The sequence below is a fragment of the Saccostrea cucullata genome, unplaced genomic scaffold, assembly GCF_032062105.1.
Source record: "Saccostrea cucullata isolate Sc308-1 unplaced genomic scaffold, CSIRO_AGI_Scuc_v1 ctg2408, whole genome shotgun sequence".
Lineage (NCBI taxonomy): Eukaryota > Metazoa > Mollusca > Bivalvia > Ostreida > Ostreidae > Saccostrea > Saccostrea cuccullata.
In genome coordinates this window covers 26,110-53,443 of record NW_026935965.1, presented here as the reverse complement: position 1 = coordinate 53,443, position 27,334 = coordinate 26,110, and the positions used below count along the sequence as shown (strand labels likewise).

The 27,334-nt window shown below is 33.6% G+C and overlaps 2 protein-coding genes across 2 annotated transcripts; both read right to left on the bottom strand.

The window, feature by feature from the left end:
* Window positions 1-3,941: 3,941 nt before the first annotated feature.
* On the bottom strand, window positions 3,942-10,858 carry LOC134244375 (uncharacterized). Its single transcript, XM_062726653.1, has 6 exons — window positions 10,721-10,858; window positions 10,296-10,515; window positions 9,936-10,052; window positions 9,627-9,729; window positions 8,994-9,092; window positions 3,942-4,074 (listed from the first exon to the last, which is right to left on the bottom strand). The coding sequence occupies exons 1-6, from the start codon at window positions 10,772-10,774 to the stop codon at window positions 4,029-4,031; spliced, it is 639 nt and encodes a 212-aa protein (XP_062582637.1). The 5' UTR covers window positions 10,775-10,858; the 3' UTR covers window positions 3,942-4,028.
* Window positions 10,859-23,459: 12,601 nt separating this feature from the next.
* LOC134244373 (uncharacterized) lies at window positions 23,460-24,399 on the bottom strand. Its single transcript, XM_062726650.1, has 2 exons — window positions 24,244-24,399; window positions 23,460-23,924 (listed from the first exon to the last, which is right to left on the bottom strand). Exons 1-2 carry the CDS (start codon window positions 24,397-24,399, stop codon window positions 23,460-23,462), a joined length of 621 nt encoding a protein of 206 aa, XP_062582634.1.
* Between the last annotated feature and the right edge of the window lie 2,935 nt (window positions 24,400-27,334).

The following is a 27,334-nucleotide window of genomic DNA, read 5'->3' as shown; positions in this document are numbered from 1 at the left end:
ACAACAGAATAAAGTTGCTTAATAACATGTAAGAAAAAGAGGCCTTTAATGAAAATGATATTTGTAGAAGTAAAGAAAAACAACAAAATATAAGGGAGTGTATTTCTAATAATCATTTATTTCTCCTCCTATACTAATTGTGGAACTTTGAAATATTTCGGCATGCTATAGATCTATTTCTGTGCAATAAATCTCAGATAGTTTTTGGAAAATAGTTCTAGCTGTTAGCAGTAAAAAAAAAAATGAATTTTCCCCGCGCTTGCGCGGGATTTCAGCTAGTTTTTTAAATGTGAGCATAGAAATGAAAGATAATACATCATTTTTAATATTTCTTTCACAAATGGTTTTTAAGTAATATTTAGAAAAATCAAGAAAAAGCACTGTCTACTTTATAGCTGTTTCATCATCTAACTTTTCCTTTTCTTGGCCTTTTTTTAAGTTGGACAGCTATTTAGCCAATTTATGTATGTTATGTAATAGTCACATACTGGGAGGCCAATTGTTATCGCAAAATTGTTTAATATTTTTTCTTAGGAATTGTTTTTTTATGTTTCATTGTTCATAATGTTGTTTTCCAGTCTTTAAATTCAGTTTTATGTATCCTATTATGTGTTGTCATTTCATAATAAATGACATTATTTTCGGAACAAACATGTCTTGTGTTATTTGGAAAAAAACAAGCTCAATGTTGTCAGAGTGTTTAATTCAAGGAAAAAAAGATGAACTTAAAAGCATTTTCCCCATAACTTTGATTTTTTTTTTGTTTGGATCGAAATAAATATAACGTGTAGATTTTGGTTGGAACTTTTTAAAAAGAAATTTTTGACATGATAACATTCTAGGGAATTATCTCTCCAAATTTTATAATAGGTAAACAGTGTTTTATATGTGTACGCGTACTCTCGATAAATTGAATCAGCTTTATTTTTAGACCATGGTGTATCTTAGATACAGAAAAGTTGGTTAATACAAATACAAGGCTAATACAGAACGAAAAGTAACGCCGCCCACTGTAGTCCCTGTCAGAACAGCAAACTTCAAAGAAAGACACCACTTTAGTGTTCCAAAACATAATTATGGTACCGGAAAATGAGCTTCTCGATAATTTATTTTCAGACAGGGAAAGACCTTTAACTAAGCTTAAAACTGAATAATTTATTGACAGCAAATTAACAAAATTTGTTAAATTCATTTAATTATTTCTTGAAGATTTAACCACCATCGTATTGAAGAACTACGAACGATAGTATTGTTCTCCCGCCTACCTCGAAGTCAATTCTCAAAAGTTAACACATTTGAATGATTTTCAAAATTTTTATAGATATTTATATGAATTTTCATAAAACGATAATTATTTGGGATGTACCAAAGAGGGATAACTATATAATGTTGGCGAAACTTGTTTTTTTTTCACTATAGAAATCAACAGAAAACGGAAAATATTTTTAAAACATCTCTCTCCCCCCCCCCCCCCCCCCGTGAAACCAAAATTCCTTTTTACATATAATGTGAACTGTCATTTTACAAATTTATGACAAAGCTTTTTTTTTTCACGCTGGGGGGGGGGGGGGACATACGTTTATAGAAAAAAAACACAAAAAAGCTGATTTTTTCACCCATTTTAAAGCTATTTACAACTAAATAATTGTATTTTATTAATTTATATATGTTTTATTTTTGTGCTTAAAAATAAGACAAGATATAAGATATATTTTATCATATTTAAGACTATTTCAAAATATGTTGATACTTGAAAGTTCGATTTCACTAGAAAATATCGTCTACCCCCCTTTTTTCAAGAGCTGGAATTAATGATAATTTACTATCTAGCGCAGGAATTGATATCATATGATCAATCAATTACCATAGAACTGTTCTTTGTATTAAACAAAGATTTAATTGCTAAATTGCCATTAATATTGAATTTAATGGGTGCAAAATGTAGGCGGGAATCAAGAGTTAGAGTTCGTAGTTCTTTAACCTTTCATTTGTTTTGGTTTATAAACTGAGAAATGCAAGAGTTGCTGTTATTAATTTGGTTTAGACTGCCCTTTGTTTTGAGAAGTCCGGTAGGTGGCGACACCTCTATCCTCTGTTTTAATTAAGAGGATAAAATATATCCTCCAAAAACAGAGACCACGTAGACCTATATATAAAGGAGAAAAGAATAATAACATATATATTTTTATGTTCTCCAGTGTAATTTAACTAATTTTACAAGTTCAGTGAGGCTAGTTTTTTTGCACACACCTATAACCTTATGTAGACCATATCAAATCCATATAAAAGTACCAAAAACACAAATTCTTATGGATGAATTTATCATTTATTATACATGTATAAATGACGAAAGATAATCAAAAGATAAAGGGGAGATCACTCTCGAAAAACTGTGTAAATTTGTATAAAACATTAGTAGATCTCCACAGGGTAGCATATTACATCAAGAAAATCAAAATAAATAATCCAGAATCTAAAAAAAAAATAACAATCAGCAAAAAAAGGTGGCAGACAAAAACTGCCTCAGCAGATAAAACAAGAGGCCAATGGGTCAAATCCCTCACCTGAGCAGATCGGCTTGGAAAAAGCACATCAGATCAGAACTGAAACTAATCATGGCTTTAAAGTACTCGAGAAGATGATTTTAATAAAATATTTCCATATTTATTCCTTAGTAAAACTTTGATCAGCAATTCATATAAATATAACTCATCATGGCTTTGAAGTACTTGAAAAGATGATTTTAAAAGTTTTCTCTATATATTCCTTTGTAAAACTTTGATCGGCCATTTTGGCCCCTCCCTACCCCAGGGCATCATGATTTGAACAAACTTGAATTAACGCTACCTTAGGATGATTTCACATAATTATGTTTCATCTTTCCTGGCCCAGTGGTTGTTGAAAAGAAGATTTTTTTAAAAATTGCATAGTTTTTTTTCTATTTCATAATTATCTCCCCTTGGAAAAGGGCGTGGCCCTTCTTTTGAACAAACTTGAATCCCCTTTACCCAAGGATACTTTGTAGCAAGCTTGGTTGAAATTGGCCCTGTGGTTCTTGAGAAGAAGATGGAAATGTAAAAAGTTTACGACAACGCCGACGACGACAACAACAACAACGACAGACAACGGACAAATCTTGATCAGGAAAGCTCACTTGAGCCTTCGGCTTAAGCTTAGTTGTTAAATTACTATTAGCGTTTTTTTTTTCAAGTAAAATATCCGAAAATGAAAACAGATGTATCAGACTCTGCATCTGTGCTATGATGATCCATTTGTAAAAATTTTTCTTCTGTTCTTGTGCTGTAATGATAATTTTTTTAAAGAAAATTAAATAAATGTAATGCAAAAAAAAAAACTCATTAGTCAGATATCTTTTACAAAAGTAACAAACACAAATAGGTCTGATATTTGAAGCTCGATTCCCCTAATCCATGCCCATATCTTAAAAATATTTGCAATATTTATTTTCTAAATTGTTATCATTAAGGCCATAATAAAAATATTCCTAGATTCTCATCCCCGCCCGCCTCGATTTTATACCCCCGCCTCGATTTTTTTTTATTTCTGTTTTTCTTTGTCTTAATTCTGATCAGGATCGGTATTCATCTACATGTACTATTCTACTTTCGTTTTAAATCCCGCGAAAGTCGACATGATATTGACAGCTTAAAAGATGGTACATGTAATTGCTGTAATACATGCGTATATATTTTAAACAAGGGTAATTGGTTGGAAAAGATCGGTGATGATGTGAAGTAAGAGATAATTGAACCTTTACTATGACTTTTTTTCGGGTATTGTAGATAAAATTACACCGATTGACCAGGTCAATAAAAAATCTGCAAAATTGAAAAAAAAAACCATAAAATAAAAGCCGCCCGCCCGTCTCGATTTTTAAAAAAAATTCGGATGAGAATCTAGCAATTTATTTATTATGACCTAAGTTAGTGACTTCATTTAAGAATCGTTGCAAAATATAAAGTAAGGTTTTATTTTACATGATGTTACAGCTTTCTTCAAAGTTGGGTTTAAAACATTCGCATCTTATATATTTTCCATTTCTTTCTTCTCCACCTGAAATAGAAAGATTTCACTCGAAATAAAATCAAAGGAAATGTTATATTTCTACTCTTGAATGCATGGTGCATGCTGAACTCGTTTGGCATATTCATCGAAATACTATCGTATATTATTTAATACTAAGCACTGTGAGTACTGAAAGACGGTGGTATGAATGGTTTTATTTGTTTAACTTTCATTTAGAGTAAAAATTTTGAGCAGCGAGGGATGTTTTGTTTGCTAGCAATTACTGCGACACTGGATATCAATCTGAATCATGTCCCGCAGTGGGAGTCGAATCAGCGATGTACATATTTCATAAAAAAATAAAGCAAACTTCAAAAAGATCTATGCATATTAAACAAATTATAAGATTTGATATAATGCATTTTGTTGCCTTATCGCACAAAGAAAATAATGTCAAAGTGTTTAGAGCAGCGTCACGATTCCTTTTTGTTTAAAACAAGTTAGATAACTCCCACTTAAATTAAGAATTGCACATAGTTGAGTTTCCCTTAATTCTTTAAATAACAGCCTGAAACGAGTCTCGCACACAAATGGAACCTTGTGAAGATTTTTTTGTATTAAAGTTATGGACAATATTTTACTATCATTCAGCTAAATAGGTTATCTAATTAATTAGCTGTCAACATTGACAGCGTCTTTCACTTTTCCTATAGCTGTTTGATATGCCCATGGATTTAATAAAAAACCGATTTCGCTAAGGAAACTATCATTTCCCTTTGTACACTAAGATGAAAATTTGATCTGCTCGCCAGTGCGTAGAAACGTCATCGAAAGTCGCCATTTTTCAGTTGTTGTGTTTACACTTTCCTATTTCAGATGCTTGGTAAACTGCCAAAAATTAAGCAAATATCCTGAAATTTTCCAATAGACGACACAATATATAGTGATTAAAATGCGATAATGTTAAGCAAAATCTATTTGTTATCTTTATTTCGAAATAATACTCGACGTGTATAATTAATAAAGAGGGGAGGGGGGGGGTTATCATGCCTTTGTACATTAAAGCATGTTAAAAAAATATTAATTTTTGTCTATATTTTACAAGAAGAATTCAGAAACACTAAAATATAAAACATAAATACTTGTTAATAATTTCATCTTACGGCTCCCATTATTTTTCGAGAAAAAAGAGAAAAGAAAAAAACAAAATAACAAAATATTTTTCTGCCTCTATTTTTCTTCTTTCTTAAAATACATGTATTCGTTTTTCCTATATAGTAATTTAAACAGATATTACTGAGAAATTACTTCCAACAAAAGACTCACTTAAATAACAATAAACTAGTTATAGTTACACTATAGATATTAGTTGGTTAATGGTAAATACACTCACAGTTTTTAATTCACGAGGGGCGGAGCCCCGAGTGAATTAAAAGCTGTGAGTGTATTTACCATTTACCAATTAATATCTATTGTGTAAATTACTTGTACCAGAGGACCAATGAGAGAAAAGCTGGTTGACAGTTAGCACTGTCTACTTCATCCGGTCCGGAGTCTGTATGAATACCTTTCTCCATCTGAAAGGATCGTATTTTGAATGCTGCGTCCGGGGTATTGACGATAAAAAAAATCGGAATGACTTATCATTATTGGGTATGTGTAAAGATTTTGCACCGATTTAAACTTTTAATGTAACAGATGTTTAATGTGAAATTACTATTTGGAGACAAGAATAAGAATTAAGGCAATTCGAGATAGAAGGTATAAAGTTAACAGCATACACTTAGTAAAATGCGGAGCGAATGCCGACAAATTAATTTCAGTATTCTTGAAGTTTAAAATGTTGACTAAACTCAATTATCAGTTATTGCCAAGGTTTTGAAATAAGCATCATTTCTTCATCTGTCACGGTCTTGTTACATGTATTATGGCTTGATACCAAATCGTGGGCGTGACTTAAAAACTGTGGTTCTTCTGGCAAATACACAACAGCAACATCAAAGTAATATCTGAATTTACCGCCAGTCCTATGGTACAACTTAAATTGTACTGATTTAAAATTACACAAAATAGTATTTAAGAAACAACCGCGCTTGTGTTGTTTAGTATTTATAATTATTTGATTTCGGAGTTAGAAAGTGAAACAATAATTATTACCTACAAATATTTTTCATTAAATATTCTGACAATAAATAATTCTAAACTAACACAATGTGTACGAAATTACTTTTCGCACATGAGAGAAAAAAACGGAAAAAATCATGTACCAATTCACTTCTGTAGTTTGCATACGAATATATACGAGTTGGTTGGTGCACGAATTACATGTATTTGTTCATCAATTCAGCCTAATTCAATGAATATTCATGAGGCGAGAAATATTGATGACGGCAAATGTCAGGAATAAGGCTTTGTGTCAATCAACGAAATGTCTCCGAAATAACTTTAAAGTATTTGATAACTATGTACATTTCATCTTGAATCATCGAAACAAGTCTACTTTCATTATTTCGACTCTGCAAAAATCTCCGCTAGGATCCCCGTGTGTTTACATGTTGCTTATTCATAAGCCACGACCAGCAGCAATAGCCTGTGGCAATATATAGCCACCGTCTAAAAAGGACTAAAACTATCAGGTTTTGTATTCAAATTGATGGATATCGTCGATTAAAAGAAATGAAGATTGCTTGGATAAATGATGTTTGAATATTTTAAAGAATTATGGGCCTTCAAACATATGGCAGTCAATTCGTTAATCCAAATTGGTTGAGATCGAAGGTAAATCTTATATTGATCAATTTTAAAAAAAGTGAAATTTTGAACGTTCAAAATTCGTCAAAAGCTCTTTATTACAGAAAAAACAAAGACAAACGAAAATCCCAAATATACCTAGATATTTCAACGTATCTGTGGCGGAGTACTTTTTTATGCGAAAAAATGATTAAAAGGGATATCTATTGATCATATCAAATGTATTTTATAGTTATCATTCATCATTATCATCATAATGATTGCACTTTTACATATTCTCATAGAAAAAGACACGCTTTAAACAATTTTCAATTGAATTAGGACTATAATTGCAAAAGTATTTCCAGTATTATCATCATACATGTAAATTCATCTTAAATCATCAAGTTACCAAAATGGTTAAACCAAGATACACCAAGACCAGTTTTCATATTCTTTTTATCACACCGTCAAACTTTTTTGCATATCATGTACCCACGCGTTCCCATGTTCAATAATGTGTACAGGAGTATTCACTATTCCTGCAGACGGTCAATATTTCTTCAGAATGCTGGCGGTTGCTTATTTCTACTAGATGTCATAACATAAAAATCTAACATCGATATAATTACTTCGACCACATTCAGTAAGTTTTATCTATTGCTGTTTTTTCGTTTCTATCCTGAAAAGATGCCAATAATTGCTGTCAAATTATTATTTTTTGATAGATTGAAAGTGGATGTTGGCTAAATAAAGGTTAAAAATGTTTTTTGAATAAAATAAACGATGAAAAAAAATTACACATTTAATTGTAGCCGCAATAAAGGAAAGAAAAACAAAACATTGCAAAGCATTTGTGTTTTCAAATATAGTTAATAACTAAAACGTCATCCCTAAATTAGTAAATATCTACACATTTAACTGTACTATAAGTTTTTCTTCGTACGCATGAATTGTTTTCCCGTTATTTCCCGATCACGACAAGGGACACACGGAGGGTTTGACCGGTCAGCACAGGATGCTCACTGCTTCATGGTACCTGATCCCACCTCTATTGTTTCGGAGGCCCGCTGTTTGCTCTGCTCCTGTTTTGTATTGTTATTGTTTTATGAACTTTGAGATTGAATACTGTTATCTCCATATCCTTCTTTTATTATTTTATTTGTCACCGGTTTTTTTCCAAGCAGATATCTATTGTAAAATTGTGGAGAGACTGATGAATTTGGTTCAGCATGAAAACCATACTAACTTTTTTTTTTTTTATAGAAATTAACTATATAGCTTTTTGATTCTTTTTGTAATATATGCTTCCAGTTTGTAAGTACATCAATTGTACTTTCAACATAAATTTAATCGAATGTTTCTTGATTCCAAATTTCTCAACATATGAATTAAGGTAAAACATGAGTAAACTTTCTACTAGTCAGTACCGGGGTATCTATGTATTCCTGTCACAAATACCCCAGTGGACATCTTCAGTGTGGCAGGAAAATCTTCAAATCTAATAGATGTAGGTTAAGAGACACAGTAATTGAAAATTGTATGAACATTTTAATAATATTATTGTAAAAAAATGTAAAATAACATGATATAAAAATAAAGGACTGTACATGACTCATTCCGTTATAATTTATACATGTTTACTTGAATGTAATGTGTAATTTAATTAATTGCATTTGCAAAGTAATTATATTTTAATTAATTACATTTCCAAATCCATGTAATGGTAATGGTAATATAATTGAAGGTTTTGGGAAAGTAATTGTAATTTAATTAATTACTTTCCTATGTAATTGACCCCATCCCTGTATGCATGGTAAGGTGAAAAAAGGCAAATTAATCAGGATTATAATATTGCTAGGAGCGCCACTTGTTATATAAAACTTATGTCAAAAACTTTTAACATTTGATTGCCTATATAACAGACTGACTTGTCTTTCGTTTTATTTATCAGATTTTTGTTGTTTCATCTTTTGACTTCTTTTATCAATCGCTTGCAATGATACCACACCTTGCAATTGTCAATTGCTGAAAAGCACATATTCGTTCAATATACCTAGAAAAGTTTTAAAACGCTTAGTATTGCAGTCTTTTGATGGTTTTAAGCTCCACTGGGGGTTCAGAGGAACAAAGAAAATAGTGTTTTTAAAACACAGTTATAGCAGAACTTAAACACAACTTACTTTGATTCAAAGTGTATTGTTATATATATCTCACATAGTTGTAGATATACTCACTTTATATATCCAATTACAACCGCTGCAAGTATTCCAAAGAAAACAATTGACGTTGTAAGAACAATTATCCAACCATTTTGCTGTTTTTCATTATGATTCCTGTAAATTAATAATAGTTTTCCCTAAATTATATGTAGCAGCAGTAAGACTAACCCGTAAAAATATTTTATTACTGAATCAATACATTTTTAAATCAAAAAATATAATGAAATATATTTAATTGGTTTGCCTATTAACAGTTTTATTCTAGTATGCTGACCTTAATTTAACTCACAGGTTTGAATATGATAAGTTTATATAATTCTTTTTTGCCAGTGTAAGTGAATATGTTTTGCCAGTGTAAGTGAAAATGCTGTAAATAAAGAACATAAAAATGGAAATTTGCATAATAAATTTGTTTGCAGACCTCGATATGATTTTATAATTTTCCACACTTGAGTGTATTTTTTTTATTTAAATCAATTTTATGTGTTCAAGATCATTTAGATGCAATGACCTAAAACATATGAATTGGGATGAACACCAAAGTTTTATTTCAGACTTTAAAATAACATGCAAAATGCAGTTATATCGACAATTATGTACATGCATTTATTGATAATGGTAGAGCTTTACGATTTAAGATCAACCTACTTATCCTTTGTGCTTTTTGTAGTGATGGCAGGCATTAAAGTCGTATCAGAGAGCTTAGAAGAATTGAAGCTGTTTTTCTTCTCTGCTTTATAGCAGGATTGATCTAGAAGACGAAAAAATCTTCATATTCATTGAAACTGAAAGCAAGAATGCTATCTTTTCATATTGTCAACACATGGCCATTGCTTGATATTCTATTTTTATTAAAGTAGGAATCCTTTAGTCCAGGTATGAGATTGTTATTTTATTCTTCCTATCTCATATGATATTCTCAATGTATCAACAAAAAGATTAAGAATGATATTTTACATTTGTATGCCTCTGTTGACTTGTATCTTGTTGTACAAGGAGGATTCAAAACCAAACAATTCCGATAATAATTATTCTGAATCCTCTGGCCTTTAACATTGTACTCCATGCAGTAACCTAAAATAAAAAAAATATTTCAGTTGCGATAAAACATGAATATTTTTAAATATATCAACAACTTTCGGTAGACACAGCGTTGGTAAACTGACATGTAATACAACATATCTTATTTTTAAGGCAATTCAGATTTATAATCGCCATACGTTTATACGCATTCGAAATTAATAAAAGTCATTCAGTCATTAATATATCATGGGAAAGAAAAAAATGAAATACGATTCGATGGACATAGTAAATTACCCAGCATGTATTTCATTATGCTACATAATTCCCATGATTCATTTAGAAAGACATTCAAAGCGCAATGGTATTTATGCTGGCTTTGTTGTGAACAATTTTGCATTATATATTTGCAGTTCATTCTAGCAGCAGCGTCTTTCCATTCTACTTCGCTCTTTGGACATTCATCAACAAGCCTGGCAGTCTGCTGTATGCCTGGACAGTTAATGACACACAAAACCTACAAAATGTTACAGAAAGATATATAAATAAACTAAAAACAATACATGAGTTCAGTTACTAGAGTTGATGGAATGATTACACTACTTAATAATTTGATATTAGATTAGCTATTTTATGGGATATATACATATGCATTTTTAAATTCGAATAATAATTATTTATTTTTACAATTTTAAACAAAGCACTGAGTAAGTACAAATTACCTGCATATCATAAAAAAGAACTATCAGACAACAAAATGTTTTTATTAACAGCATGATGTGGGACAGGTAAAAACCTCGAAGTGCAACCCTTTATATCATTCCCATAAAAAGTTCTCTTTAAAGAGTTGTCACAAAAAGTACTTCGTCCAAAAGCTTGATAATCCTACAATGGAGTAAAAGTTTAAAACTAAAAGTAAAGTAGGCGATCCATTTCGAAGTTTAGTTTCATTAAAACAACAGAAATGTAAATTTGTAAATTCTTATGAGGCGAACTAGAAAAAAAGTCCGAAATCGACACTGGTTAATTCAACAAAAGTGTAATTTATGTTAATAAAATAACGGATAATTCCCCATGTACATGATTTAGTTGCCATTAATGTGCGGCGTTGAATGGCAAGGTGAAGATAATGATCCTAACTGAATGGTCAAACTAAAATCCGAACGTATGCTTTTCAAATGCTTCTTTCTATTCACTTCTTCTTTCGTGATACGTCACTCTCGGTTTTGCAGGATTTCCGTGTATACTTAACAGTTTCTTCAGATCTTGTATCTATTTTTAACACTAAAAATATCACACTTACTTTTTCAGAATATTATAACATACATAAAAATACAATTTTAAGCACACGTCATGTGGACCCCCATCCTTTCAGACACACATACATACAAAAGTAATATTGAAAGAGTCCTAATTAGACTATGATTTCTTTTTTCCTTATTAATGTTAGCAAGCCTATTAAACTCAAATGTTTCCCTCAATGCTATTTTTGTTCACGATAAATGAAGAGTGCAGGGAAATGAGTTGCATGCAAAATATTTATACAGTAACTGTTAAAGAAAGGCATAGGACATCATTAACACAAGTAGATTTGAAAAGAGATATGTAACAAAACGTAACCAATTTAATTTCAAATGGTAAATAATCATATATATTATATAAAGTTCGTTAATATGGTGCGGAGCTAGATGGATACATGATATTTAACAAAATTATGCAGGATGGAAGCTATATTGATTACAAGTCTGTCTTGAAAAATTCAAATTAAAATGATTTATACTTTTTAAAATAAAGAATAATATACAAAAGGGAAGTACGGTAGTCGCCGCATCTAAATAACGTCATATGACGATTACACGGCGTCATACTCTTAAGCGCTTTCCCTTTGTTAAAAAAAATATTTGATATTCACGAACACATTCACAAACGTCACTTTTTAAAAGAATTATTGGGACCCATTGCGCAACCACTATATATATAATTAAGTCCTCTGTCAAAATACTTAGAACGGCCACCACAAGACAAACTTTTGTTTCATATCGCTCTGAGACACCTATCTTACATTTGACAACATAGGACATCATTTCAACGTTTCCGCCCGACCTCCCCGTTTCAGTCTCCCTATCCTCTGCTGATCATTCAATGACCCATGGTTTGTTAAAAATCGCTAAAACCATTTATAAGCAAGTTTCTTATAATTACATGCATTTACATGATTTCCTCTGTGTGTCTAGCTAGTTAATAATCGTAACTGTCTCTACTGACGAAAACGCATTACAGCTCGTTTTAGATTTTTTTTTTACAGTTTGAAATTACCGGTACCTTTGTTCAATACATTATGATTAGATTAAAACAAAAAAATGTTTATAGTTAAAAGCAATTACGTTATTCTATTTCAAACTAAAGGCTAGGGAATGTCGTAAAATTTTGTCTTTTTAACTATTGGGCAATTAGACATTTTACATGCTTTTTAATGTGTTTTTCTTCTTTAATTCTAATAATATACAAAAAACGAGACCTTTAATAGTGACGCAGCGACACACCTTAACTTGAATGTTTTAAATGTTCATAAAATTAATTCAATTGACCATTATTATACCCGCACTTTCTAAAGAAAGTTCGGGTATATTGTTGTTATTCATGTCCGTCCGTCCGTCCGTCCGTCCGTCTGTCACACTTTTTTCCCTGAACTCCTCCTACATTTTACACAGTAGCTTAATCATGTTTTGGGAGATGGTTGGTGGTGTCAGGTAGATGTGCAGTAAGGTTTCCGAATTTTGATTTTGCCCCGGGGGGGTCAAATGGGGGTCGGAAAATGACGTTTTTTGTGCAAAAACTCCCGTCTTCCCTGAACTCCTTCTACATTTTACTCAGCAGCCTAATCACCTTTTGGGGGATGATTGTTGGTGTCATGTAGATGTTCAGTAAGGTTTCGGAATTTTGATTTTGCCCCGAGGGGTCAAATGGGGGTCGAAAAATGATGTTTTTTATGCAAAAAGCCCCGTCTTCCCTCAACTCCTTCTACATTTAACACAGTAGCCTAACCATCTTTTGGGAGATGGTTGGTGGGGTCATGTAGATGTGCAGTAAGGTTTCCGAATTTTGATTTTGCCCCGGGGGGTCAAATGGGGGTCGAAAAATGACGTTTTTTATGCAAAAAGCCGCGACTTCTCTGAACTTCTCTTACATTTTACTCAGCAGCCTTATCATCTTTTGGGGGATGATTGGTGTTGTCACGTAGATGTGCAGTAAGGTTTCGGAATTTTGATTTTGCCCCAGGGGGTCAAATTGGGGTCGAAAAATAACGCTTTTTTTATACAAAAGGCCCTGTTTTCCCTGAACTCCTCTTACATTTTACTCAGTAGCCTATTCATCTTTTGGGAGATGGTTGGTGGGGTCATGTAGATGTGCAGTAAGGTTTCGGAATTTTGATTTTGCCCCAGGGGGTCAAATGGGGGTCAAAAAATGACCTTTTTTATGCAAAAAGCCCCGTCTTCCCTGAACTCCTTCTACATTTTACACAGAAGCCTAATCATCTTTTGGGAGATGGTTGGTGGTGTCAGTTAGATGTGCAGTAAGGTTTCCGAATTTTGATTTTGCCCCGGGGGGTCAAATGGGGGTCGGAAAATGACGTTTTTTGTGCAAAAAGTCCCGTCTTCCCTGAACTCCTTCTACATTTTACTCAGCAGCCTAATCACCTTTTGGGGGATGATTGGTGGTGTCATGTAGATGTGCAGTAAGGTTTCGGAATTTTGATTTTGCCCCGAGGGGTCAAATGGGGGTCGAAAAATGATGTTTTTTATGCAAAAAGCCCCGTCTTCCCTCAACTCCTTCTACATTTAACACAGTAGCCTAATCATCTTTTGGGAGATGGTTGGTGGGGTCATGTAGATGTGCAGTAAGGTTTCCGAATTTTGATTTTGCCCCGGGGGGTCAAATGGGGGTCGAAAAATGACGTTTTTTATCCAAAAAGCCCCGACTTCTCTGAACTTCTCTTACATTTTACTCAGCAGCCTTATCATCTTTTGGGGGATGATTGGTGTTGTCACGTAGATGTGCAGTAAGGTTTCTGAATTAAGATTTTGCCGTGGGGGGTCAAATTGGGGTCGAAAAATAACGTTTTTTATACAAAAAGCCCCGTTTTCCCTGAACTCCTCTTACATTTTACTCAGCAGCCTATTCATCTTTTGGGAGATGATTGGTGGGGTCATGAAGATGTGCAGTAAGGTTTCGGAATTTTGATTTTGCCCAGGGGGTCAAATGGGGGTCAAAAAATGACGTTTTTTTTGCAAAAAGCCCCGTCTTCCCTGAACTTCTCCTACATTTTACATAGTAGCCTAATCATCTGTTGGGATATGGTTGGTGGTGTCAGGTAGATGTGCAGTAAGGTTTTTGAATTAAGATTTTGCCGTTGGGGGTCAAATGTGGGTCGAAAAATGATGTTTTTTGTGCAAAAAGCCCTGTTTTCCCTGAAGTCTTCTTTAATGTTACTCAGAAGCCTAATCATCTTTTAGGAGAGTTAAATATTTTGAAAATTATGTAAAACATCAACGTCAAGGGGTAAAAAAGCATCACATGATGGGAAACACCTTGAATTCTTATGAGTAATTAATGTACATGTCAAATGTGAGAGTCATATCTCATCTCAATCAAAAGTTATAAGCAAATGCAACATTTTTGAAAAGTAGAGGCTTGACCGCTTCAAGGTCAAGGTCACAGAGTAAAAGTCATGATTTATTTGGAAAGGTCTTATCACAGGTAATAATATACATGCATTATGATATGAATGCCCTAACTTTTCTCTTTCAAAATGATGAATTTATAACAATTTAATTTTTTTGCAAGTAGGTCAAACTTCTAGGTCACAGGTAAAAAAAAAACCCATGCCATTCTCACAGGTAAATACTAATACATAAGTTTGATATTCAGTAGATATGACCGTGATGACCAAGGTTAAATTTATTGAGACAGATGGACAGTCTGACATACAAATGTACACATTTCTATATGAATTGGGTAAAATTGGCCCAGTGGTTCTAGAGAAGTTAAAATGTAAAAATTTTTCAGACAAACAGATGGACGACACGTCACGACAGACGTTATATGCTAAGGAAACCAGAAAAGCTCAAATGAGTGTTTTGAAAGGGTTAGAATATGGTTGCAGTATTTGAAAAGCTGTTTTTTTCATGCAGAGATATGCATGACCAACATATTCATGTTTTATATTTTCTTTAGTAATTTGTTTGTTTGTTGTGAATACATCTCTCTTGGGAATTTTTCCCTCATATGGAGACACCACCAAATAATAATGAAGACAAGATGTGTTTGTGAAACACTGATGTCCCTGTATGGAAGCCTGTGGCGAGGGTTGAAGTTTCTCAAATATATGTCAAACTCAAAGGTCAAGGTCAAAGGGTTCAAATTGTTAGTATCAGAAGAAAGTCTTGTCACAAGGAATGCACATGTGAAATAAAGAAATCCCTAGTAATTCCTGTTCAAAAGTTAATTGCCAAGGTTAATTTTTTTTTAAGTCGTTCAAACTCTAGGGTCAAGGTCAAACATATTTATACCTGTTGACAGTTCACAATGAATACACATGTTATTAAGCATGAAAGCCCTAGCATCTACTGATCAAAATTTAGGTCAAGTTTAACGTTTGGTATTTTTCTTGTAAAAATGTGTATCCTAGGTCAAGCGATTTCAGGTAAAAATTAATGGTACCCAAATAAAAGGTCGTAATTGTCACAAGAAATAAACCTTTAAAATGTGGAAGCCATTTGTATAGCCCATCCCACTTAAAACTTATGGGCAAGGTTATAATTTCTGCAGACAAATACTAGTAGACAGACATAATATAAACACAAAAAACAAAATATGTATAATTAGTCAAATGGAAAAAAATATACTATTTAATTGGAATCACAAAATAGATTGTTATTTCAGGGACTGAGAGTGGGTAGGGAGATTGGAATACCCCCACCCACCCCCCTGGAATTTGCTTTGTTATTTAAACAAGACTATATACTGAAGCAAATAAAAGATGACTTTGGACATCCTCCCCCTAACTGAGAAAACATTGACCACACTATCATTGTTTTTATTTTGTTTATTTGTTTTCAGTTTTTTTTCTCCTGCTTGTCAGGAAATTCTGGGCTGGAAATTTTTTGACTGAGATGTGAACCCCCCTCCCTACTCCCGAAAAAAATTCTGGATCCGCACCAGTATTGGCAGTAACTGAATGTCACATCGACAATGGCAGATAACTTCACAATATGAAATTCGTCTAGTGTGGCATGCGATGATCTTTGACCCTTTTTGAACTTTAACCTAATCGTTTGGGTTTATTTTACCCCCCACTATACTTAAACTTGTACTCACCGACTGCCATATGTCTCGTCAACTTCATGAAATATAAATCCAATTATAACACAAAATGAATAAATCCAATGTACACCAGACTGCAGCCATGTGCTAATTCCATTCGACAAACCTTCGTCGATTCCGTCACTTATCAGATGAAGTGGGAATCGGCCGAGGTGTGCTAAATGGTGTTTAATCTAAAAATATGATAATGGGTGACGCAACGTGATGTGATGTAGAAATTTACATGTTAACATGCATAGTACAAGAACAAATTTTAAAATAAATTAATTCATAACAAACGATGTTTTAACAAAACTTTTCCATTTAGCCTATTCCAAAAAGTATTTGCTGTTTGATTGTGGTGTCGAGGGGGGGAGGGGGTAGGACTAGTAAATTGAAAAAGGTCCTATTATGAGCAAAACATTTATCAAAATCTAATTTACATCATTAATAGAATTCAAACTGGTAAATAATGAATTAAGCATGTAAAATAAATATAAGAGGTTCTGAGTTATAGGTCACAGGGTCTGAGAATTTCATACTCAGTTTGATGAATACATGTAAATCATTTGGTTTCGGAAGTAAATTCAAAGTGGGGGGCTAGGTGTAAAAAAATTTTTTTATACCTTCTCAAAAACCTGACAAGCAAAAAAAAAAAAAAACGATAAAATAAATTTCCCAAACACGAAAATCCTATTTCGGGGGATGGGGGGGATGGGGGGGGGGGGGTGAATTCGAACTTCAGTACCATAATTTTTTTTTTCTATACACCACCTTTTTTCCCATTTTTTACCTATACTGCCATGTGTCTGTGGAAAGTGGGGGGGGGGGGGGGGGTAAACCAATTAAGCAATGTTCAATATATATAATAAGTATATGTTTGGCAAAAAAGCCCCCCTAGCCCCCCACCCCACCCCCCCACCCCCCACCCCCCCAGTTCCGACGCCTATGTAAATTATAGAATTATTTTGACTTTTTCCTTGGAAAGCTGCCCAATATGTAGGAGCGTGTATTTATGAGGCAAACACCTTAGTGCGGGTATTACTGTCTCATGACAGCATCTAGTTTTATGAAATTTTCAATTTTGATTAGATTATTTTTAATGCATTTTTTGGAACATTATATTTGAAACTAGTGCTAATTGTAACGGGAACCGTTACAGATGTTCCCCAAACGCTCCCCAACTCCCTTTCGGTGCCATGTTCCCTGTAAGCTTCATTAAATAAGACAAACTCTGTGCATTTTTGACTTTAACAACGCTTTCCCAGAAGGATACCAATTATATTCAATTTTTAGCATTGCACCCAAGCGCATGTGAATGCATGTGCGTTATGACCATATCATCTTGTCTACACTATATATATATATATTAATATACTATATATTAAAGCATTCAGTCCAAAAGTAATAAAAATCACTCTTTCAAGAGTATTTTTAAATATACTCGTTTCAAATGCACGCACGTGCGTGCACGTGCATGATGATCATACCTTCTTGTAGGAGTCCCTTACATCTATCTATGTTCTAAATCCCATCCTGTTTGGTTGAAAAACAAGGGAGTTATAGCCATTTAAAGTTTCAGCTAATCAGATTGCAGCACACGTGCATGCACGTAATTTAATGATTTTTTTATATCATTTTGTAGGATATCCTAATGCATGACTTTATTTTAAATTTCAAAAAATTTCGTCAAAAAACAAAGGAGAAATAGCAATTTAAAGTTTCAGCCAATCAGATTGCAGAACACGTGCATGCGCGTGATTTCATGATTTTTTTCTATATCATTTCGTAGGATATCCTAATGCATGACTATATTTTAAATTTCAAAGAATTTCGTCAAAAAACAAAGGAGAAATAGCCATTTAAAGTTTCAGCCAATCAGATTGCAGCACACGTGCATGCGCGTGATTTCATGATTTTTCTTATATATCATTTTGTAGGATATCCTAATGCATGACTATATTTTAAATTTCAAAGAATTTCGTCAAAAAACAAAGGAGAAATAGCCATTTAAAGTTTCAGCCAATCAGATTGCAGCACATGTGCATGCGCGTGATTTCATGATTTTTCTTCTATATCATTTCGTAGGATATTTTAATGCATGACTATATTTTAAATTTCAAAGAATTTCGTCAAAAAACAAAGGAGATATTGCCATTTAAAGTTTCAGCCAATCAGCTTGCAGCACGCGCACATGCGCATGCTTTCATGAAAATGCTTATATATCATGCGGTAGATCTTCATAATGTAGGACTATGTTCAAAATTTCAAAGGATTATGACAAGAAACAAGAAAGTTATTGAGACTTTAGTTTCAGCCAATCAGAGCGAAGCGCACGTGCATGCGCGTGAGATCTTGCTATTTTGACCATGCTATCTTGTCTATACTACTAATGTATCCTTACATTATGAGTTTCAAAAAAATTCAGCAAAAAATAGAAAAGTTACGGTAATATCCATTATATTGGTAATTTCACCTATTGCACGTGCGCGCTCTTGCAAGCACGTGCGCGCAAAATGACATTTGTTTGGCAACTCTACATAACATGCCTACTAACCCTAAAAAGGTTTCACCTAAGTCGGATGTGTAGTTTACAAGATCACTCGTGGACAAAATTTTCCCAGGAAGAAGAAAAATAATAATAATAAGAAACAGAGTAAAAACAATATGTTCCCCAACTTCGTTTGGGGAACATAAATATGACACCAAGTATATAAAAAAAATTGAACACAGTGAATTACTTTTGGATCAACCTTCGTATGTTGATTATTATTTCAAGAACGCGTAACGGATTATCACCGAATGAAAACGAAAGTAAATGCAATGGAAATTTTTATTTTTTAAAATAAAACTGAGTTTAAGAATACAGCTATTCATATATAGGACTTAAAGCTGAACACTACTCGTAAATAGGCATAGTCCGCCATATTTCTCGTTCTTCAACGCTCTCCCTGCAACTCGTATATAAGGAGCAGATCGCTAGTCAGTTCAATTTATTTCACTATAGAGATCCGACGAGTGTAGACGTACATCTTACAGAGCTTGCTACTCAATATCGATGAAATTATCAAATTTTATGTACTTCTTCCAAAACAGGACAAAAGTATTATGGAAAATACAGGTCAATACATTATTTACAAACAGAAAGTGCACATAAAAACAAGAAATAAACGCAAAAAATCTTGTACCACGATAGGAGTACTACATGTCGGCCACGAGTTTTGAGTGTGAAATCGGGTGTAACGAAAGCGAACGGTTTATATACCCGTCTGACAGTGCCTATTTATGAGAAGTGTTCAGCTTTAAACAAGACTATGCTACCTCAGTCGATAGAGCGCCTGATCGTAGATCGCAGTGTCGGGCCTTTAACTCGGCTCAGAGGAGTATACATATGAGTGATTTTTCTGCTACATCCATGATGTTTGAATCCTAGATTTAGGCATATGTCCCCAACAATGATCAGTGGTATCCTTTAGATAAATTTCAAAATCCTCAGCTCCTTAAATAGATTTGTAAAACAAAAGAAAATAACAAGCATAATATCACTGCAAATTAAACATATCAATGTTAATTATAAAGATTCAAGACGTAAAGGCACACTTTCTCTGAATTCCATTTAAGTTACCTTTCTTGCACAGTTTACTTCTAAAATAAAATACAATCATTTGACCATGACAGATTATGTAGGACGTATTGCGCAGTTAAATTTATCGATTTAAACAGCACAGACGTTAGTGTTGTGCTGTTATATGTATGATAGTACTCGTGTATGAGATTTACAATGTAAACATTCTCTTCGTACTCTTGGTTAACGATTATCATTGGCGTTGAAAGCAAATTCACTTCAATTCAATTCACTTTATTACGTAAGACATACATCTTATTGTATACAACACAAATTTATAACATGTAAACAGTAAAGCATAGCGAGGGTATTTTTTAACAGTCAGCATAGTTATTATACAATCAATATCATGATGATGGAGAATGTACAAACCATTTTTAATTTGTTTATAAGGCAATATGACATTCATCACGTAAGTTAAAGGCATGGTACAAAAATTTTCCCAAATTACAAAGGTCTTTAACATTATGAGCACATAACAACTGTATGAATTTAAACATAGATGGTTTTTCCCAGTAGTATTTTTTAATATATTTTACTCGTAAACCCTTGTATCGTGGACACTTTAAAACAAAATGGAATTCATCTTCAATTTCAGAACTACAAACTTCACATATTCGGTTTTCGCGCAAGATATTTCTATGGCGTCCACTTTCAATAGCTAAATTACGTGATGACAGTCTTATCTTACTAATTTGCTTTTTATGAATGGATGGAATAGGTTTCACCAAATAATATTGCAGTGTGAAGTGATCAATAATGTATTTAAATAACATACATCTAGATGAACTATTGATATCAGCAAGGAGATTTTGTACATAGTTGTCAATAATTCTTTGCTTTATAATTGAGAAATGGCTGTTATAACTAATTCTTTCCCGGTCAGTCCACATATATCCTAGACCAATTTCGAATAATTTATCTTTAATATTAGAAGCCCAATTCTTAATCTTGTTCTTTGGTTGTTCAATTTCCTCTAACAGTTTCTCATAACATGATCTCAAAATACAGTTCTTACTTTGTAATATTTTGAACCAAAATTTTAAAATTCGGAAAAGTCGTATAATCTTCATAGGCAGCCTACCTGTTTCAAAATATATCATAGAAGTATTTGTGTTTTTTCTAACATATAAAACACTCTTAATAAATTCTAAATGTATCTTCTCAATATCACATGTACATTGTATTATGGCTTCCCCAAACTTCTCAGCCATAGTTCAGTATGCTAATAACATATGTATCAAAAAGTGAGAACATAGTTTCAGTATTTAAACTCAATTGACTAACCTTAGATTTTAGACAGAACATTGCTTTTCTACCTTGACAAGCCAACTGTTTTTGAGTTACATTAAAATTTCCATTGTAGTTAAATAATACACCAAGGTACATAAATTTGTCTACAACTTCTATTTGTTCATTATGTATATGCCACTTCTCATTATCATGCACTTTCCCCCTATTTCTAAAAACAACAATTTTAGTTTTATCAACATTAATGGTCAGGTCCCATTTTGAAGCATAATCATACAAAGTATTCAGCATTTGTTGTAGTTCTTGTACAGATTCAGCAAAACAAACCATGTCATCTGCATACATCAAGGTAAAAAGATTCAATTCTTGCAGTTCAAGAGGAACATTACCATTTTTTATGAACTCAATTTCAAAATCATTTACATACAATGAAAAAAGGATAGGTGACAGAACTTCTCCTTGTAACAACCCTAAGGAATTTTCAAAGACCTCTGAAATCATTCTTGTTGATTTGACACAGGATTTTATATTCTCATACATAGCACGTATAACATTAAGTAATTTCCCTTTAATTCCGTACATGCTGAGTTTTTTCCAAAGCTTAAAACGATCTACAGTGTCGAATGCTTTTTTAAAATCTATAAAGCAGCAAAATAATATTTTTTTCTTATGTAAAGACGTACTAATAATTGTCGACAAACTAAAAATTGCTTCTGCTGTACCCACCCTTGGTTGGAATCCGAATTGAGCATCTGCAATAATATCATTAGTCTTAGACCATTCAATGAGTCTATTATTCAGAATCGAAGTAAAAAGTTTGCAAAAACAACTAATTAAGCTGATGCCCCTATAATTATTTGGATCTAGCCTATCACCTTTTTTCAATACAGGAACAATTACCGATTTAGCCGGAAAAATACCTGATGACAGAATTCTATTAAAAAGATTATGTACAATAGGAAGAAGACATTGTTTAAATTCAATAAAGTATTCATTGATCAACAAGTCTGTTCCATGAGATTTGTCTTTCTTTAGCTTAGATATGGCATTCTGTATTTCTTTTTCGGATATTTCGCGGTCAAGCTCTTCAAACACACACAAATTATCGTCGTTCACAGTCTCGTTAGTCGTCGCGTTTGGGTTTGATGCCAGGTCCTTGAAGTGGTCATAGGATATATTGGGATCGACATTTGGTTGATGTGGCTTTCTTTTTTGAAAATATTTATAGAAATATTTGGGGTTATGTTTACGAATGTGGTCGAGCATATATCCTTCTTCACGAAAATACTGCCGTCTGAGCTTTGCAGCAAGCCCTTTGTATTCTTTCTTTGCCTGGAGTAAGTTACTATGAGTAGCACTATTTTTGTTTCTGTTGAATATTCCAAGATGATATCTGTATTTGTTGTATTTCCCTTTCATTTCCGGGGTTACCCAAGGTTTATCTACCGGTGTTCTGCTTGAGTAGGCTGTTTTACGCTGTGTTGATTGTGAATGGGGTTTGATTTCAAAGAAAGGCTCCATGGCTTTTGTTAGCTCTGAAGTAAATAGGTCAACGGATGAGTCCATAGACTCTTGGGACTCACTCTCCAACTTTTCAGCTACTGACGTAAGTGTATAAAGGCATGAGTATAATGCAGTTTGTGCTTCATTAAGGTATTCTGGATTCCACTTAAATGATCTCGATGAGTTAAAGTTGTCGTTAGCGGAGTTTTCACTTACTGTGCTTACTGTGCTTACTACAGGGGAGGTCAAAAGATGTAGATGTAACGGTGCGTGATCCGAGTAAGTAGTAAAATTTGACACTTGGAATTTTTCGATCAGGCAGAAAATATCTGGCGTATATATACACAACCTGCATATAAGTCTTGGTCTATATTTCTGATAAGACGCTGTATTTTTAACCATATAATAGTATCGTGCTGATTTTTTACAACCGGTATATAGTTGTGAAATTTTTTACGAATCAAAATTACAATCCCCCCTCCTTGGGTGTTTCTGCTTTTCTGTCTTGGGAAAACATAAGAATCAAAATTTTCCACGTCTACATCAAGATTTTTTTGAAGCCAACATTCAGTTAAAAGAATAATATCATAAGACAATAAGAACTTTTGGAAACTTAGTTCTTTAATTTTAGTAGCAAATCCACCGTTGATATTCCAGCAAATGAATTTCAATACTTCAGTACAAACAGTTTTTGTGTGTTTGCCATTCTCCTGAGATCCCTACCCTACAGTCTCATCATGATTCTCCCTATTGGTTGTCTCCATAGCTTCCAGTGTTTCCGGTCCTGTGTACTCCTCACCATCAATATACAGTCTGTTAACAACCAATGTTGCCTTTTTACCTCTATTCCTTGCTTCTTTAAGAATTGGGTAAAGTTGTTTTCTTTGTTCCTGTATTACTCTTGGGAATTGTTCCTGAATTGCATATCTTGTGTCCACTAGCTTTCCAGCATTGGCGCGGACTTTCTCTCTCGCTCTAAACGACGAAAATTTCACTACCACTGGTCTGCACTCTCCATTCCTCCTTCTTCCTATCCGATGAGCCCTTTCAATGTCCTGCTTAACATTACGGAGCCGAAGTAGGTCATCACAAAAATCGTCTATGAGACGCACACAATCCTCTTTTCTGTTACCCTTATATTCTGCCAGGCCAAAAAACAAAAGGTTGTCACGCATACTACGACACTGTAAGTCGGTTATTGTTTTTTCAATGTTTTTCTGTGTTTTTTCTAAATTCTACATCTGACACAACACATCCCCGTTGACACTAGTAGAACGTGATCGATCTATATCCTGAACTTGCTCTCTGTTTTAAGCCTTTTGGTACGCATAACAATAGAGTCAATTGTCTGTGCCAGTTTATCTATGTCGGCCTTGTGAGCTCCAAGTTCAAGGTCGATATCTGCCTTAATCGCCTTAAATTTCTCATCTATACTGGCTATAAAGCCATTTTTGAATTTATCTAGTTTATTTCAACCATGGATTGAAGGGATTGTTGACCTACTTGCAGTTTTTGGACAGCCTCCGCAATAACAGTAATTTTATCCACCATATCCTCTAAATTAGTGTCCGCCATTTTCACAGTCTTTGTTGATGGTTTTGGGGTATTCCCATCAGAAGATAGTCGACGCTTTCTATCGGATTTGTCCGTTTTAGGCATCAATGCAATACAGAGACATTGAAATATTTCAACATATCAAATTTTCCAAGCTTTACACTTTAAAATAGTACCAAATTACTCACAAAAATCACTGCTAAAATTTACACCTCCATCTCTCCCCACGCATGCGCAAATCCTATATCATTGAAAGCAGTTGAAAGTGGGGAATTGGGGGGGGGGTAACTGTAAGACTTTTTTACAAAACCTTCAAAAATACCTGACAGAAAAAAAACCCGGGGAGAAACGTCCGTTTACCAAACACGAAAATACTATTTCGTTGCGTTGGGGAGGGGGTTAGGATCTTACTTCTAACAGTACCAGTTTTTTTTTAAAACCACAACTTCCCCAATTTTTAACATATAAAAGTGGCGAATGCAGAAATTTTGAAAAGTGGGGGGGGGGGGGGTAACCAGATTGAGTCGGTAAGGGAGCCAAAAGCCACAACAAAAAATATTTAATCATCAAATATGTTTTTTCGGACACAAAAAAGGGGGGGGGGCAGCCCCCTGGTCCCCCTCTAAATCCGCCAGTACATACTGCAATCTGTCTGTGGAAAGTGGGGGGATAAACCAATGCCACAATGTTAAAAGTCTAAACGAAGTCTATCTTTGGAAAAAGATAGCCCCTAAGCCCTCCACGCCTATGTGATAGGAATTATTATAAAGCCTGTTCAATCTGATGATTAATTTTGTAGTACTAAAATTTATCTCTTATCTAGAGACGGCAACTTGTTTTTCTCCTGGGTTCCTATTGATAGTGAGAATCTGAATGTCTAAATGTTTCTCAAATTAACTATTCATCCAACACTTTACATCAATTTTATAATGCTTGTAATTTATAACATAACTCCGATAAATGTATTTTCCTCCGGTACCTAACCTCTACTAGCTTCTGTTTCATTTGCCAAGTTCTTCGGCTAACTCAAGAAAATCTTACAAATCAATTACAATTAGTAAATTTGATGCTAAGTATAAACAAAACAATTTAACAGAGATTCCTAAGCAATGATAAATCATGTCATCCGCATCTGAGCTGTTTTTTTTTTAAAGAGCCATTCTCCATAATGACTCGAGCTTTGAATATTGTTGCCTTATATTATATAAGAAGATTATTTTCGTAATTTTCATTGGCTGAAGGGACGTCAAGTGATATTCCTCTTTTCGTAATATCGACGCCAAAGCGCGTCGGCGGATAATGATATCGCACGACACAGCGTTTGGAGCACTGAAGTTACATAAAACGTGACGTCATAATATAAGAAGCTTGTTTTTAACCATTGTGACGTAATGCCAGCCAAGTCTGTTCAGTTAGGACTGTCAGTGCATTCATTTTGAGTGATTTAAGCATTGAATTCATATTTTGTGATGTCTTTGGTCCTATAACACACCTGGCCGTGCCGACAAATTGAATGATATAAATGTAGTTTGTCGGCACGGCCAGGTGTGTTATAGGACCGAAGACATCACAAAATATGAATTCAATGCTTATATTTACATTTTCTAATTTTTCTCTATCATAATTGTCAATTTCCTTCATGTTTAATGTGAATTTAGCGCCCTTCAGTATTGGCGTGCGTGACAAACATAATAGTCGTTCGTGACGTCGAAAAGCTGTTTGTGACGTTGGAAAGTTAAATAACGCAAATAAACATTGCGAGGAAATAAAATGACAAATTAGTTTTTAATGCACATTCGCCGTATTTTATGTTAATTTTACAAGGGTAGTTTTTTTTTAAATGAAATTGAGTCAAAACAATAGACATCTCGGTATTCCTAAATACTGAAAATACATGTACTTCCTTCTGTGTATTCTACCGCGTTGTGACAGTTTCGTGTGTGTTATATAGAAAGTTGAACGTCTTGGATTTCTAATGGATTTAATAAAGAAAATTTAACTGAATGTAAATATTATAATATAACTATTATGGATTCCAGTGAGCGGTCAATATGTGGTTATTAGGATATTGACCTTATTAATTGCCATGAGTCCTTATAACCACATATCGACCTACACTGAAGTCCATAAGTGTATAATAATAAAGTTAAGAAATTCAAGAAGTTCACAATAATTTCAAAAATGTGTTTCAGGACAAACTGAATTTAACAAATGAAATCCGGTTGATACACGTACAAAGGCACACACATTTAATCTTTAACAACTCGATTTCTCTGGCGCTTAACTTTGTACTTTATACGGGCCCATTCACACGATTTGAAATTGCATGATCATGGGAAATTTGTTTGTCATCATTTTCAAAACTGAAATTAGGAAGAGCTAAGTATGAAACAAATTCAAATGACACCATCCTAAGATCAAATCGTAGAGTTGATAACAAGTATGAGTAAAAGGCTTACTGATTGTACGAAGGATGTCCGTAAGTTCGAGGACACACTAAATTTCAAATAAAAAATGTGTCATTGATATTTATTTTTAGCATATATATTACTAAATTTAGACTATAAAATGTAAAATTATGTTCAATTTAAATATATAATTACATCTATCATTAGACTTAGGATAGTGACCCGGAGCACCTCGAAATTTCCATTAAAAATTTAATCACTTTATAAATTTCATTTGTACTCTGTAAAACTTCGCAAAAACACGGCTATAGCATAATTATGTGGACAGAAGGAACAACGTAAAAATTTCAAAATTTGATCGTTCAAAATTTCAAAAGAGCTGAGAAATCGAGGATCGGAATGGTTAAAAAAAAGGGGGACGTTTTCGGACATGGCGGAGCAGAGGGCAGTAATGAAATTCTGCCGAGACATCGGTAAAACACCAACTAAGACACATAAATTTTGAGGACAGTCTGGAAATGTTAGTAAAAAAGCCGTTTTTGGTATTTTTAAAAGTGGTATGCAAGATTTTCGGGCGGAAGGAAGAACTCGACATTAAAATAGACTTTGAAAATGTGAATCATATTTCAATA

Coding starts and splice junctions, on each gene's coding strand:
- LOC134244375 (XM_062726653.1), bottom strand. CDS start 10,774: ATGCTGTTAATAAAAACATTTTGTTGTCTGATAGTTCTTTTTTATGAT. Junction 9,093..9,626: donor ACAAAAAGCACAAAGGATAA/GTAGGTTGATCT, acceptor ATTAATTTACAG/GAATCATAATGAAAAACAGC. Junction 4,075..8,993: donor GTTGTAATTGGATATATAAA/GTGAGTATATCT, acceptor TTTCTATTTCAG/GTGGAGAAGAAAGAAATGGA.
- LOC134244373 (XM_062726650.1), bottom strand. CDS start 24,399: ATGCCTAAAACGGACAAATCCGATAGAAAGCGTCGACTATCTTCTGAT. Junction 23,925..24,243: donor AGGCTGTCCAAAAACTGCAA/GTAGGTCAACAA, acceptor ACCGACTTACAG/TGTCGTAGTATGCGTGACAA.